This window comes from Tachyglossus aculeatus, chromosome 23 (assembly GCF_015852505.1).
Source record: "Tachyglossus aculeatus isolate mTacAcu1 chromosome 23, mTacAcu1.pri, whole genome shotgun sequence".
NCBI lineage: Eukaryota > Metazoa > Chordata > Mammalia > Monotremata > Tachyglossidae > Tachyglossus > Tachyglossus aculeatus.
In genome coordinates this window covers 39,295,531-39,309,409 of record NC_052088.1, presented here as the reverse complement: position 1 = coordinate 39,309,409, position 13,879 = coordinate 39,295,531, and the positions used below count along the sequence as shown (strand labels likewise).

General features: G+C 46.3%; 1 protein-coding gene across 1 annotated transcript in view; it reads left to right on the top strand.

Annotated features, from left to right (window-relative positions):
* CWC27 (CWC27 spliceosome associated cyclophilin) overlaps nt 1-13,879 on the top strand; it is a 254,507-nt gene that overhangs the window by 14,605 nt on the left and 226,023 nt on the right. Inside the window, exons 2-5 of the mRNA XM_038765725.1 lie at nt 257-353; nt 4,719-4,831; nt 7,252-7,395; nt 10,094-10,192. Coding sequence (XP_038621653.1) covers nt 257-353; nt 4,719-4,831; nt 7,252-7,395; nt 10,094-10,192 — 453 coding nt within the window. The remainder of the gene's footprint in view (nt 1-256; nt 354-4,718; nt 4,832-7,251; nt 7,396-10,093; nt 10,193-13,879) is intronic.

The following is a 13,879-nucleotide window of genomic DNA, read 5'->3' as shown; positions in this document are numbered from 1 at the left end:
CTGACTCCAAAGCCCGGGATCTTTCCACTGAGCCACGCTGGGACTGTGAGCCCCTCCATGGGACAACCTGATCACCTTGTTACCTCCCCAGCGCTTAGAACAGTGCCTTGCACATAGTAAGCGCTTCATAAATGCCATTATTATTATTATCATTATAATTATTATAAATTATTGTTGTTTCTGGGCCCCGAATCAACTGAATGTTTTTCATGGACATTCCCCTCCTCACTAAAAATCCACTTTACTCTCGTTCCAGGTTTTATTGAAAACAACAGCCGGTGAGATTGACATCGAGCTATGGTCCAAAGAAGCCCCCAAAGCCTGCAGGAACTTTATTCAGCTTTGCATGGAAGGTAACGGTCCCCAGCTGCTTTTTATCCCGGGCCGCGCCAGCGGGAAATCGGAAAATCGCTTTCACTGGGTTCTTTCATTCATTCAATCATATTTATTGAGCGCTTACCGTGTGCAGAGCACTGGACTGAGCGCTTGGGAAGTACTAGTCGGCGACATATAGAGACGGTCCCTACCCAACAACGGGCTCACAGTCTCGATGGTCCTTGACCGGATGAGTACAAGTTGTTGCCGACTTGTCCTTCCCAAGCGCTTAGTCCAGTGCTCTGCACACAGTAAGCGCTCAATAAATACGATTGATTGATTGATGAGGGAATAATGGCAATAATCGTTCATCTTGGGTGGCTTCCGACGGGCAGCTTGCTTGAAGTCTGAATTCGGAAGCTAAGCCCGTTCGCTTATCAAATATCAGTATCACAGTCTTCCAGACTGTGAGCCCACTGTTGGGTAGGGACCGTCTCTATATGTTGCCGACTTGGACTTCCCAAGCGCTTAGTACAGTGCTCCGCACACAGTAAGCGCTCAATAAATACGATTGAATGAATGAATGAATGAATGAAATTCCACTCTGCCAGGTGAAAAGGTTGCTGTCTAAAAAATGCGGGTAAGGTTTACTTGATTTCAGCAGAAGCTGGGGAGAAGTATTTTTCTAGTTAGGATCACCCATAGGTAAAAAAAAAACAACTTTTGAACCAAACAACACCAAAGTCATAATATTGTGTTCTGGAGTTTTTCCAGGATTCTGGAAGTGACACTTGAGAAATGCTACGCCCGGAAATATATCTATTTTGATTGGAAATAATCTTCTTTTAGACTGTGAGCCCACTGTTGGGTAGGGACCGTCTCTATATGTTGCCAACTTGGACTTCCCAAGCGCTTAGTCCGGTGCTCTGCACACAGTAAGTGCTCAATAAAGACGATTGATTGATTGATTAGAAATTCCAGGGACCAGACACAAAGAAACAAGGCAAGAAGCCCCTGAACTCTGAATTCTTCCCCTTCTCGCTACACCTGATTGTTAAATGGGTAGAAGTTAATAATTATGGCATTTATTAAGCGCTTACTATGTGCAAAGCACTGTTCTAAGCGCTCCTCCCCCTCTCCACCCCCCCGCCTTACCTCCTTCCCTTCCCCACAGCACCTGTATATATGTATTATGCTTGTACGGATTTATGACTCTATTTTATTTGTACAGATTTATTCTATTTATTTTATTTTGTTAATATGTTTGGTTTTGTTCTCCGTCTCCCCCTTCTAGACCGTGAGCCCGCTGTTGGGTAGGGACCGTCTCTAGATGTTGCCAACTTGGACTTCCCAAGTGCTTACTACAGTGCTCTGCACACAGTTAGCGCTCAATAAATACGATTGATTGATTGATTACAAGGTGATCAGGTTGTCCCACGGGGGGCTCATAGTCTTAATCCCCATTTTACAGAGGAGGGAACTGAGGCACAGAGACGTTAAGTGAAGTTCATCACAACCGCGGCGGGCCGGGTTTCTCAGGGTCGTTGTCAGTGGGAGGTGGGGCTCTGTCCTTGCTCTCCTCTCTGCCCCCTTGTCCCGTTTGCCTGGATGTGGCTTCCGGTTTTCCTGGTGCTCTGAGAGGGACTGGGATTCTATGGATCTGTACCTTCCACTCCGTGCTAATGGTTGCTGGGAGTAGGGAATCAGAGGATCTGAGTGCTAATCCCGGCTCCACCTGCTGTGTGACCCCAGGGAAGTCACTTCGTCATTCATTCAGTCATTCAATCGTATTTATTGAGCGCTTACTGTGTGCAGAGCACTGGACTAAGCGCTTGGGAAGTACAAGTTGGCCATATTCATTCATTCATTTATCCATTCAATCGTATTTGAGCGCTTACTGTGTGCAGAGCACTGTACTAAGCGCTTGGGAAGTACAAGTTGGCAACATATAGAGACGGTCCCTACCCAACAGCGGGCTCACTAAGCGCTCCCAGTCTGTGCTCTTTACACCTTGTCACGCTGCCGCCCATGTTTATGATATCGTTAAACATTCACCTGTATATATGTTTGTACATATTTATTACTCTGTTTATCTTGTTCATATCTATTCAATTTAATTTATTTTGTTAGTATGTTTGGTTTTGTTGTCTGTCTCCCCCTTCTAGATTGTGAGCCCGCTGTTGGGTAGGGACCGTCTCTATGTGTTGCCGACTTGTACTTCCCAAGCGCTTAGTACAGTGCTCTGCACACAGTAAGCGCTCAATAAATGCGGTTGATTGATTGATTGATTCACGCCTCCCCCTTTCCCACCTTTCATTCATTCAATCATTTCATTCAGTCGTATTTGTTGAGCGCTTACTGTGTGCAGAGCACTGTACGAAATGCTTGGGAAGTACAAGTCGGCAACATAACTAGTCCCGCAATAAATGCGATTGAATGAATGAATGAATGAATCTAGCTTTATTTCTATTTATTCTGATGACCTGACACCTGTCCACATGTTTCGTTTTATCGTCTGTCTCCCCCTTCTAGACTGTGAGCCCATTGTTGGGTAGGGACCGTCTCTATATGTTGCCAACTTGGACTTCCCAAGCATTTAGTACGGTGCTCTGCACACAGTAAGCGCTCAATAAATACGAATGAATGAATGAATATATGTTGCCAAGTTGTACTTCCGAAGCGCTTAGTACAGTGCTCTGCACACAGTAAGCGCTCAATAAATACAATTGAAAGAATGAATAAATCTAGCTTCATTTCTATTTATTCTGATGACCTGGCACCGGTCCACATGTTTTGTTGTCTGTCTCCCCCTTCTAGACTGTGAGCCCATCGTTGGGTAGGGACCGTCTCTAGATGTTGCCAACTTGAACTTCCCAAGCGCTTAGTACAGTGCTCTGCACACAGTAAGCACTCAATAAATACTATTGAATGAGTGAATGAATGAATATATGTTGCCAACTATTGAATGAATGAATTTTGGGTAGGGACCGTCTCTATATGTTGCCGACTTGTACTTCCCAAGCGCTTAGTACAGTGCTCTGCACACAGTAAGCACTCAATAAATATGATTGAATGAATGAATGAATGAATGAATCTAGCTTTATTTCTGTTTATTCTGATGACCTGACACCTGTCCACATGTTTTGTCATCTGTCTCCCCCTTCTAGACTATGAGCCCGTTGTTGGGTAGGGACTGTCTCTAGATGTTGCCAACTTGCACTTCCCAAGCGCTTAGTACAGTACTCTGCACACAGTAAGCACTCAATAAATACGATTGAATGAATGAATGAATATATGTTGCCAACTTGTACTTCCCAAGCGCTCAGTACAGTGCTCTGCACACAGTAAGCGCTCAAAGTCAGCTGTGTGACTTTGGGCATGTCACTTCACTTCTCTGTGCCTCGGTTCCCTCATCTGTAAAATGAGGATGGAGACTGTGAGGCCCCCCCGGGACAACCTGATCACCTTGCAACCTCCCCAGCGCTTAGAACAGTGCTTTGCACGTAGTAAGCGCTTAATAAATGCCATTATTATCATTATTAATGAATGCAGTGGAATGAATGAATGTCTTCCATCTTTCAGAGATGCGGCGAGGATAAGATTGCGGTAGCGCAAGGCCCTTTACGGCCTTTGGAAGAAAGATCATCATCATCAATCGTATCTATTGAGCGCTTACTGTGTGCAGAGCACTGGACTAAGCGCTTGGGAAGTACAAATTAGCAACATATAGAGACAGTCCCTGCCCAACAGTGGGCTCACAGTCTAAAAGGGGGGAGACAGAGAACAGAACCAAACAGACTAACAAAATAAAATAAATAGAATAGATATGTACAAGTAAAATAAATAAATGGAGTAATAAATATGTAAATAAATATCTTTGGACGCTGTGGCCCCACTGGATTCGGACAGTTCCGGCTCAAGTTGTCCGGTGGGCGTCCTTTAATCCTGCCAGCGGAGTCTAGCCAAATCCCAAAGCTAAAACATACGCTCTGGCAAAACCGAGGGTGTACTTCTTAGTCACTTTAAGTGGACGGTCACAACTATTAGATTGCAAAGCTTCTTGAGAGCTGGGCTTCTATATAATAATAATAATAATAATGGCATTTGTTAAGCGCTTACTATGTGCAAAGCACTGTTCTAAGCGCTGGGGAGAATACAAGGAGATGAGGTTGTCCCACGGGGGGCTCACAGTCTTCATCCCCATTTTACAGATGAGGGAACTGAGGCGCAGAGAAATGAAGTGACCGGCCCAAAGTCCCACAGCTGACAATTGGCAGAGCAGGGATTCGAACCCATGACCCCTGACGCCACGCTGCTTCTATTTGTCTATTTACCTCCTCCACCGCACCGGCGTCGTTCCTGTAGGTTGTCCTAATGAGAGATTCCGATTGTTTTCTTTTCAGCTTATTATGACAACACCGTGTTTCACAGAGTTGTGCCCGGCTTCATTGTGCAAGGGGGGGATCCCACCGGCACCGGAACGGGTGGAGAATCGATCTACGGAGCCCCCTTCAAGGTGCGACACGGGTCCCTCTCAGGGCTGGGGGTCTAAGCGTGGCTCAGCGGAAAAGAGCCCGGGCTTTGGAGTCAGAGGTCGCGGGTTCAAATCCCAACTCCGCTAATCGTCAGCTGGGTGACTTTGGGCAAGTCACTTCGCTTCTCTGGGCCTCAGTGACCTCATCTGGAAAATGGGGATGAAGACTGGGAGCCGCCTGGGGGACAACCTGATCGCCTTGTAATAATAATAATAATAATGGCATTTATTAAGCGCTTACTACGTGCAAGGCACGGTTCTAAGCGCTGGGGAGGTTACAAGGTGATCAGGTGATGGGAGAAGCAGAGTGGCTCAGTGGAAAGAGCCCGGGCTTTGGAGTCAGAGGTCGCGGGTTCAAATCCCAACTCCGCTAATCGTCAGCTGGGTGACTTTGGGAAGTCACTTCACTTCTCTGGGCCTCAGGGCCCTCATCTGGAAAATGGGGATGAAGACTGTGAGCCCCCTGTGGGACAACCTGGTCACCTTGTAATAATAATAATAATAATGGCATTTATTAAGCGCTTACTATGTTCAAGGCACGGTTCTAAGCGCTGGGGAGGTTACAAGGTGATCAGGTGATGGGAGAAGCAGCGTGGCTCAGTGGAAAGAGCCCGGGCTTTGGAGTCAGAGGTCGCGGGTTCAAATCCCAACTCCGCTAATCGTCAGCTGGGTGACTTTGGGCAAGTCACTTCACTTCTCTGGGCCTCAGGGCCCTCATCTGGAAAATGGGGATGAAGACTGGGAGCCCCCCGGGGGACAACCTGATCACCTTGTAATAGTAATAATAATGGCATTTATTAAGCGCTTACTATTTGCAAAGCACGGTTCTAAGCGCTGGGGAGGTTACAAGGTGATCAGGTGATGGGAGAAGCAGCGTGGCTCAGTGGAAAGAGCCCGGGCTTTGGAGTCAGAGGTCGCGGGTTCAAATCCCAACTCCGCCACTTGTCAGCTGGGTGACTTTGGGCAGGTCACTTCACTTCTCTGGACCTCAGGGCCCTCATCTGGAAAATGGGAATGAAAACTGTGAGCCCCCCGTGGGGCAACCTGATCGCCTTGTAATAATAATAATAATAATGGCATTTATTAAGCGCTTACTACGTGCAAGGCACGGTTCTAAGCGCTGGGGAGGTTACAAGGTGATCAGGTGATGGGAGAAGCAGCGTGGCTCAGTGGAAAGAGCCCGGGCTTTGGAGTCAGAGGTCACGGGTTCAAATCCCAACTCCGCCAACTGTCAGCTGGGTGACTTTGGGCAAGTCACTTCACTTCTCTGGGCCTCAGGGCCCTCATCTGGAAAATGGGGATGAAGACTGGGAGCCCCCCGGGGGACAACCTGATCACCTTGTAATAATAATAATGGCATTTATTAAGCGCTTACTATGTGCAAAGCACGGTTCTAAGCGCTGGGGAGGTTACAAGGTGATCAGGTGATGGGAGAAGCAGCGTGGCTCAGTGGAAAGAGCCCGGGCTTTGGAGTCAGAGGTCGCGGGTTCAAATCCCAACTCCGCTAATCGTCAGCTGGGTGACTTTGGGCAAGTCACTTCGCTTCTCTGGGCCTCAGTGACCTCATCTGGAAAATGGGGATGAAGACTGGGAGCCCCCTGGGGGACAACCTGGTCACCTTGCAATAATAATAATAATAATGGCATTTATTAAGCGCTTACTACGTTCAAGGCACGGTTCTAAGCGCTGGGGAGGTTACAAGGTGATCAGGTGATGGGAGAAGCAGCGTGGCTCAGTGGAAAGAGCCCGGGCTTTGGAGTCAGAGGTCACGGGTTCAAATCCCAACTCCGCCACTTGTCAGCTGGGTGACTTTGGGCAGGTCACTTCACTTCTCTGGGCCTCAGTGACCTCATCTGGAAAATGGGGATGAAGACTGGGAGCCGCCCGGGGGACAACCTGATCGCCTTGTAATAATAATAATAATAATGGTATTTATTAAGCGCTTACTACGTGCAAAGCACGGTTCTAAGCGCTGGGGAGGTTACAAGGTGATCAGGTGATGGGAGAAGCAGTGTGGCTCAGTGGAAAGAGCCCGGGCTTTGGAGTCAGAGGTCATGGGTTCAAATCCCGGCCCTGCCAATTGTCGGCTGTGTGACTTTGGGCAGGTCACTTCGCTTCTCTGGGCCTCAGTTCCCTCATCTGGAAAATGGGGATGAAGACTGTGAGCCCCCCGTGGGACAACCTGATCACCTTGTTAACCTCCCCAGCGCTTAGAACAGTGCTTGGCACATAGTAAGCGCTTAATAAATGGTATAAAAAGATAAAATAAATACCCTTGATTGATTGCATTGATTGATGCTAAGAGTGGGTGCTTAGTAAATAGCGTTACTGTGAAATGGACGGTGTATTCAGCCTTTAGACGATTGAGATATTGACCGAAGCATTTTCCGGTAATGGCACAGGATGAATTCCATTCCCGGCTGCGGTTTAATCGCCGAGGATTGGTTGCCATGGCAAATGCTGGCCCTCATGATAACGGCAGCCAGTTTTTCTTCACCTTGGGTCGTGCGGATGAACTCAACAACAAGCACACTATTTTTGGAAAGGTGAGTGCGGTCGGAGGGGCGGGGGGCAATGGGATAAAGAAAGGTTAGGTGGATCATGCGGGTTTTAATTTTCAATTCATCATCATCATCATCATCAATCGTATTTATTGAGCGCTTACTATGTGCAGAGCACTGGACTAAGTGCTTGGGAAGTACTAATTGGCAACACATAGAGACAGTCCCTTTCAATTCAAAGTCCCGTTTGATTTTAACTGGGAGGACTGTCCCTTGTGCTTCGCCACCCGGAGAGGTAGGTCTTTTTTCGACCTACCTGCAACTGAGAAGCAGCGTGGCTCGGTGGAAAAGAGCCCGCGTTTTGGAGTCAGAGGTCCTGGGTTCAAATCCCGGCTCCTCCAGTTGTCAGGTGTGTGACTTTGGGCAAGTCACTTCACTTCTCTAGGCCTCAATCAATCAATCGTATTTATTGAGTGCTTACTGTGTGCAGAGCACTGTACTAAGCGCTTGGGAAGTCCAAGTTGGCAACATATACGGTCCCTACCCAACAGTGGGCTCACAGTCTAGAAGGGGGAGACAGAGAACAAAACCAAACATATGAACAAAATAAAATAAATAGAATGGATATGTACAAGTAAAATAGAATAATAAATATGTACAAACATATATACAGGTGACCTTATCTGGAAAATGGGGATGAAGACTGTGAGCCCCCCGTGGGACAACCTGATCACCTTGTATCCTCCCCAGCACGTAGTGCATTGCACATAGTAAGCGCTTAATATGTGCCATTATTATTAGTAGTAGTAGTAGTAGTAGTACAGTAGCCCACTGTTGGGTAGGGACTGTCTCTAGATGTTGCCAACTTGGACTTCCCAAGTGCTTAGTACAGTGCTCTGCACATAGTAAGCGCTCAATAAATACGATTGATGATAGTAGTAACTACCTTCCTTTTAAAAATTCCTCAGGCTTTATTTGCCTCCTTTTTTTTCCCTTTATCTTTTGCATCTCTTTACACCTATTTTAGTCTGGCTCGTGTCCTTCATTAGCCTGTCGCTTCCCAGAGGGAAGGACCATATTTTTTATGAGAGCATCAATCAATCAATCAGCACATGCTGTGTGCAGAGCACTGTACTAAGCGCTTGGGAAGTCCAAATTGGCAACATCTAGAGACGGTCCCTACCCAACAGTGGGCTCACAGTCTAGAAGGGGGAGACAGAGAACAAAACCAAACATATTAACAAAATAAAATAAATAGAATAGATATGTACAAGTAAAATAGAGTAATAAATGTGTACAAACATATATACAGGTGACCTCAACTGGAAAATGGGGATGAAGACTGTGAGCCCCCCGTGGGACAACCTGATCACCTTGTAACCTCCCCAGCGCATAGTGCATTGCACATAGTAAGCGCTTAATACATGCCATTATTATTATTATTAGTAGTAGTAGTAACTACCTTCCTTTTAAAAATTCCTCAGGTAATAAACCTAAGTACCCCTTTAGTTGCCTCCTTTTTTTCCCTTTAAATTTTGCATCTCTTTACACCTATTTTAGTCTGGCTCATGTCCTTCATTAGCCTGTTGCCTCCCAGCGGGAAGGACCATATTTTTTATGAGAGCATCAATCAATCAATCAATCGTATTTATTGAGCGCTTACTGTGTGCAGAGCACTGTACTAAGCGCTTGGTAAGTCCAAGTTGGCAACATCTAGAGACGGTCCCTACCCAACAGCGGGCTCACAGTCTAGAAGGGGGAGACAGAGAACAAAACCAAACATATTAACAAAATAAAATCAATAGAATAGATATGTACAAGTAAAATAAATAGAGTAATAAATACATACACACTTATATACATATATACAGGTGCTGTGGGGAAGGGAAGGAGGTAAGGCGGGGGAGGAGGGGGAGAGGTCGTGGGTTCTAATCCCGGCTCTGCCACTCGTCAGCTGTGTGACTTTGGGCAAGTCACTTCACTTCTCTGGGCCTCAGCTCCCTCGTCTGTAAAATGGGGATTAAAACTGGGAGCCCCACGTGGGACAACCTGATTACCTTGTATGTACCCCAGTGCTTGGCACATAGTAAGCGCTTAACAAATACCAACATTATTATTATTATTACCAGCCTCTAGGTGTTCACACCATTTTTACCTAAGCACTTAGTACAGTGTTCTGCACATAGTAAGCGCTCAATAAATACGATTGATGATTGAGCAAAGCACCTTTAAGAGGTCTACCGAAAGCTCTCCAGGGCCAGGTTTTTCCTTTACTTCACATTTTTTGGGGACTTATTACAGGAATGATATTAAGATCAACGGAGAATTCAGCTGTGAAATCATTAATTGATATTTCTGATGGAAGGGCCCCACGTGAACCTGAATAACCTCTCTGCACTCATGGAGGACATAGCGTGATCTATCAGCTTCTGAGGCATGCATTTGTTTAATTAATTTCCCGAGGAAAGGACGCTCATGGGGGGAATTTACTGCCTTCCCGCTAAGGAAAACTGACTCATAACCATAGAAAATCCCTTCACGTTCTATTAAATGTCCCAAACTAATAGATTTTGATCCCCATTGCCTTTCTTGCATTTTTTTAATTTTTGTGCTCACTCAGGCTCTAAATTGAATATCACTTTTTTTTTTTAAGGAGTTGAGATTATTTGCTCTCACATCCCCCAAAAGAATAAGCTTCCTGACGTGTATTAATAATTTACTTCATACTGTTTTCATTTGGCAGGTCACGGGGGACACAGTGTATAATATGCTGCGATTGACCGAAGTGGAAACGGATGAAGAAGAAAGACCTCTGAATCCACACAAAATAAGAAGCTGTGAGGTGAGCACGTTGCACTCTGTATTTGTGGTTTCTAATAATTGTGGTTTCTAATAATTGCCGTATTTATTAAGCACTTGCTCTGTGGCAAGCGTTATTTTTGTGTGCTCAGGTAAATAAGATGGGACATAATACCTGTTCCACAGACGACTCAATCTAGGAGATAAGGAGGGCAGTTTGCATATGAGAAAACTAAGGCCCTAAGAGGGTTTTTCTGTTTGTTTTTTAATAATGGTATTTTTTTTAAGTGCTTACTACATGCCAGGCTCTGTACTATGCATGGGGGTAAGTGAAAACGAATCAGGTTCCATGTGCCCCATGGGGCTCCCTGTCTTAATCAGAGCTTAGAACAGCGTGTGGCTCAGTAGGAAAGAGCCCGGGCTTTGGGGTCAGAGGTCATGGGTTCAAATCCTGGCTCCGCCGCTTGTCAGCTGTGTGACTTTGGGAAAGTCACTTCATCATCAATCGTATTTATTGAGTGCTTACTATGTGCAGAGCACTGTACTAAGCGATTGGGAAGTACAAATTGGCAACATCTAGAGACGGTCCCTACCCAACAGTGGGCTCACAGTCGAAAAGGGGGAGACAGAGAACAAAACCAAACATATTAACAAAATAAAATAAATAGAATAGATATGTAAATAAATAGAATAGATATGTAAATAAATAGAATAGATATGTAAATAGAATAGATGTGTACTTCACTTCTCTGTGCCTCAGTTACCTCATCTGTAAAATGGGGGTGAAGACTGTGAGCCCCCCGTGGGACCACCAGGATCAACCTGATCACCTTGTAACCTCCCCAGCGCTTAGAACAGTGCTTTGCACATAGTAAGCGCTTAATAAATGCCATTATTATTATTATAGTAAGTTCATTCAATCGTATTTATTGAGCACTTACAGTGTGCAGAGCACTGTACTAAGCGCTTGGGAAGTACAAGTTGGCAACATAAAAAGACGGTCCCTACCCAACAGTGGGCTCACAGTCTAGAAGTAAATGCTTAACAAATGCCATTATCATTATTATTATTATTATTATTATTATTATTATTATTATTTATCCCCATTTTATAGATCAGGTCACCGACCCCCAGAGAAGCGAAGTCACTTGCCCAAAGTCACACCACAGAAGACAAGTGGTGGACCTGAGATTAGAACCCAGATCCTTCTGACTGCCACTGATCTCCTCAAGGCCACGTTGCTTCTCTTCCTTCTCTCAGAAATAATGATAATAACGATGATGGTCTTTGTTAAGTGCTTACTCTGTGCGAAGCACTGTTCTAAGCGCTGGGGGGGATCCAAGGTGATCAGGTTGTCCCACGGGGGGCTCACAGTCTTAAACTCTATTTTCCAGATGAGGTAACTGAGGCTCAGAGAAGTGACGTGACTTGCCCAAAGTCACACAGCTGGCAATTGGCGGAGCCGGGATTTGAACCCATGACCTCCGACGCCAGAGCCCGGGCTCTTTCCACTGAGGCACGCTGTTTCTCCGACCCGGATTCTGCAATACCACAAGTGCTACCCAAGTGTGGTGATGTTTTAGACTGTGAGCCCACTGTTGGGTAGGGACCGTCTCTATATGTTGCCAACTTGTACTTCCCAAGCGCTTAGTACAGTGCTCTGCACACAGTAAGCGCTCAATAAATACGATTGATTGATTGATTGATGGACTGCCCCCCCATCTTCAAGCCACGGGCAGTTGTCAGTAGCATATGCCGCTCCTTGCCCTCTGCCAGCTGCTGCCCGCCGCCCAAGGGCAACAGTTCAGCGTGGCTCAGCGGAAAGAGCCTGGGCTTCGGAGTCAGAGGTCACGGGTTCGAATCCTGGCTCCACCACTTGTCAGCTGGGTGACTTTGGGCTAGTCACTTGACTTCACTGTGCCTCAGTTACCTCACCTGTAAAAGGGGGATTAAGTTTGTGAGCCCCACGTGGGACAACGTCAATCAGTCAATCAATCAATCGTATTTATTGAGCGCTTACTGTGTGCAGAGCACTGGACTAAGCGCTTGGGAAGTACAAGTTGGCAACATATAGAGACACCTTATACCTTACCTTGATTACCTTATATCTACCCCAGTGTTTAGAACAGTGCTTTGCACATAGTAAGCGCTTAATAAATGCCATTATTATTATTATTATTACTCCGGACCCTGTTGGGCATGCTGTGCACACAGTAAGCGCTCAATAAATCCGATTGATTGATACAGGAAGGATGGAGCGAGGAGCTGCCGCTGTGGGTCCGATTCCTCCAGCCGCACTCGGAGCCCAGAGCTTGGCATCTGTGCCCTGGGCAAAGCGTTGGCACTCAGATCGCTAACGGTATCTTCTGTTTGCCTCCTTTTTTACAAATTTTCATAATTGGGATTTGCAAAGCCTGTACAGGAGGTATCGAGGGTTGGGATCATGTCCTTTGAGACTTGCAGTCGAAGCAGAGATGAGAACGATCTCCTCCCGCCCCCCAAGCGATGTGCCGATTTGGCACGTGAGCCTTCAAACATTTTGAAAGCAAAATCTTACTTCCAGGACCCAAGTTGAGAGTCTGCGGGAATCTAGTAAATAAATGGGGATACGTTGGACTGGGCCCGAACGGGCCTTCCGCGGAGGGCAGGGATATTAAAATCTCCAGAGAGAAGATGGAGAGTGGCAGAACCAATCAATCGATCGTATTTGTTGAGCGCTTACTGTGTGCAGAGCACTGTACTAAGCGCTTGGGAAGTACAAGTTGGCAACATATAGCTTGGGGACCGAGTTGATCCTAGGTCACATAAGCTACTACCCCTTTGTGTTTCTGCCGTTCAGAAGGGGCTTACTGGTCGACCTCTGCCAAGGACCGTGAAGGGGGCCTTCCCAGACTGAGCCCCTTCCTTCCTCTCCCCCTCGCCCCCCTCTCCATCCCCCCCATCTTACCTCCTTCCCTTCCCCACAGCACCTGTATATATGGATGTATGTTTGTACATATTTATTACTCATTTATTTATTTTACTTGTACCTATCTATTCTATTTATTTTATTTGGTTAGTATGTTTGGTTTTGTTCTCTGTCTCCCCCTTTTAGACTGTGAGCCCACTGTTGGGTAGGGACTGTCTCTATATGTTGCCAACTTGGACTTCCCAAGCGCTTAGTACAGTGCTCTGCACACAGTAAGCGCTCAATAAATACGATTGATGATGATGGTGAAGGGGGCAGGGGCAGAGTGGCAATTCTGCTGGCTTAAGCCACATTGCCAACTCAACTGTGGGAAAATAACTCTCTACCCGCTTCAAAGCCTTACTGAGGGTGCATCTCCACCTAGACACCTTCCCAGACTAAGCCCCTCCTTTCCTCTTCTCCCATTCCCTTCTGCAGAGAGAAGCAGCGTGGCTCAGTGGAAAGAGCCCGGGCTTTGGAGTCCGAGGTCACGGGTTCAAATCCTGGCTCCGCCAACTGTCAGCTGGGAGACTTTGGGCAAATCACTTAACTTCTCTGGGCCGCAGTTCCGTCATCTGTAAAATGGGGATTAAGACTGTGAGCCCCCCGTGGGACAACCTGATCACCTTGTAACCTCTCCAGTGCTTAGAACAGTGCTTTGCACATAGTAAGCACTTAATAAATGCTATCATTATTATTATTATTACCCCCTTCAAAGCCTTACTGAGGGTGCATCTACACCTAGAGACCTTCCCAGACTAAGCCCCTCCTTTCCTCTTCTCC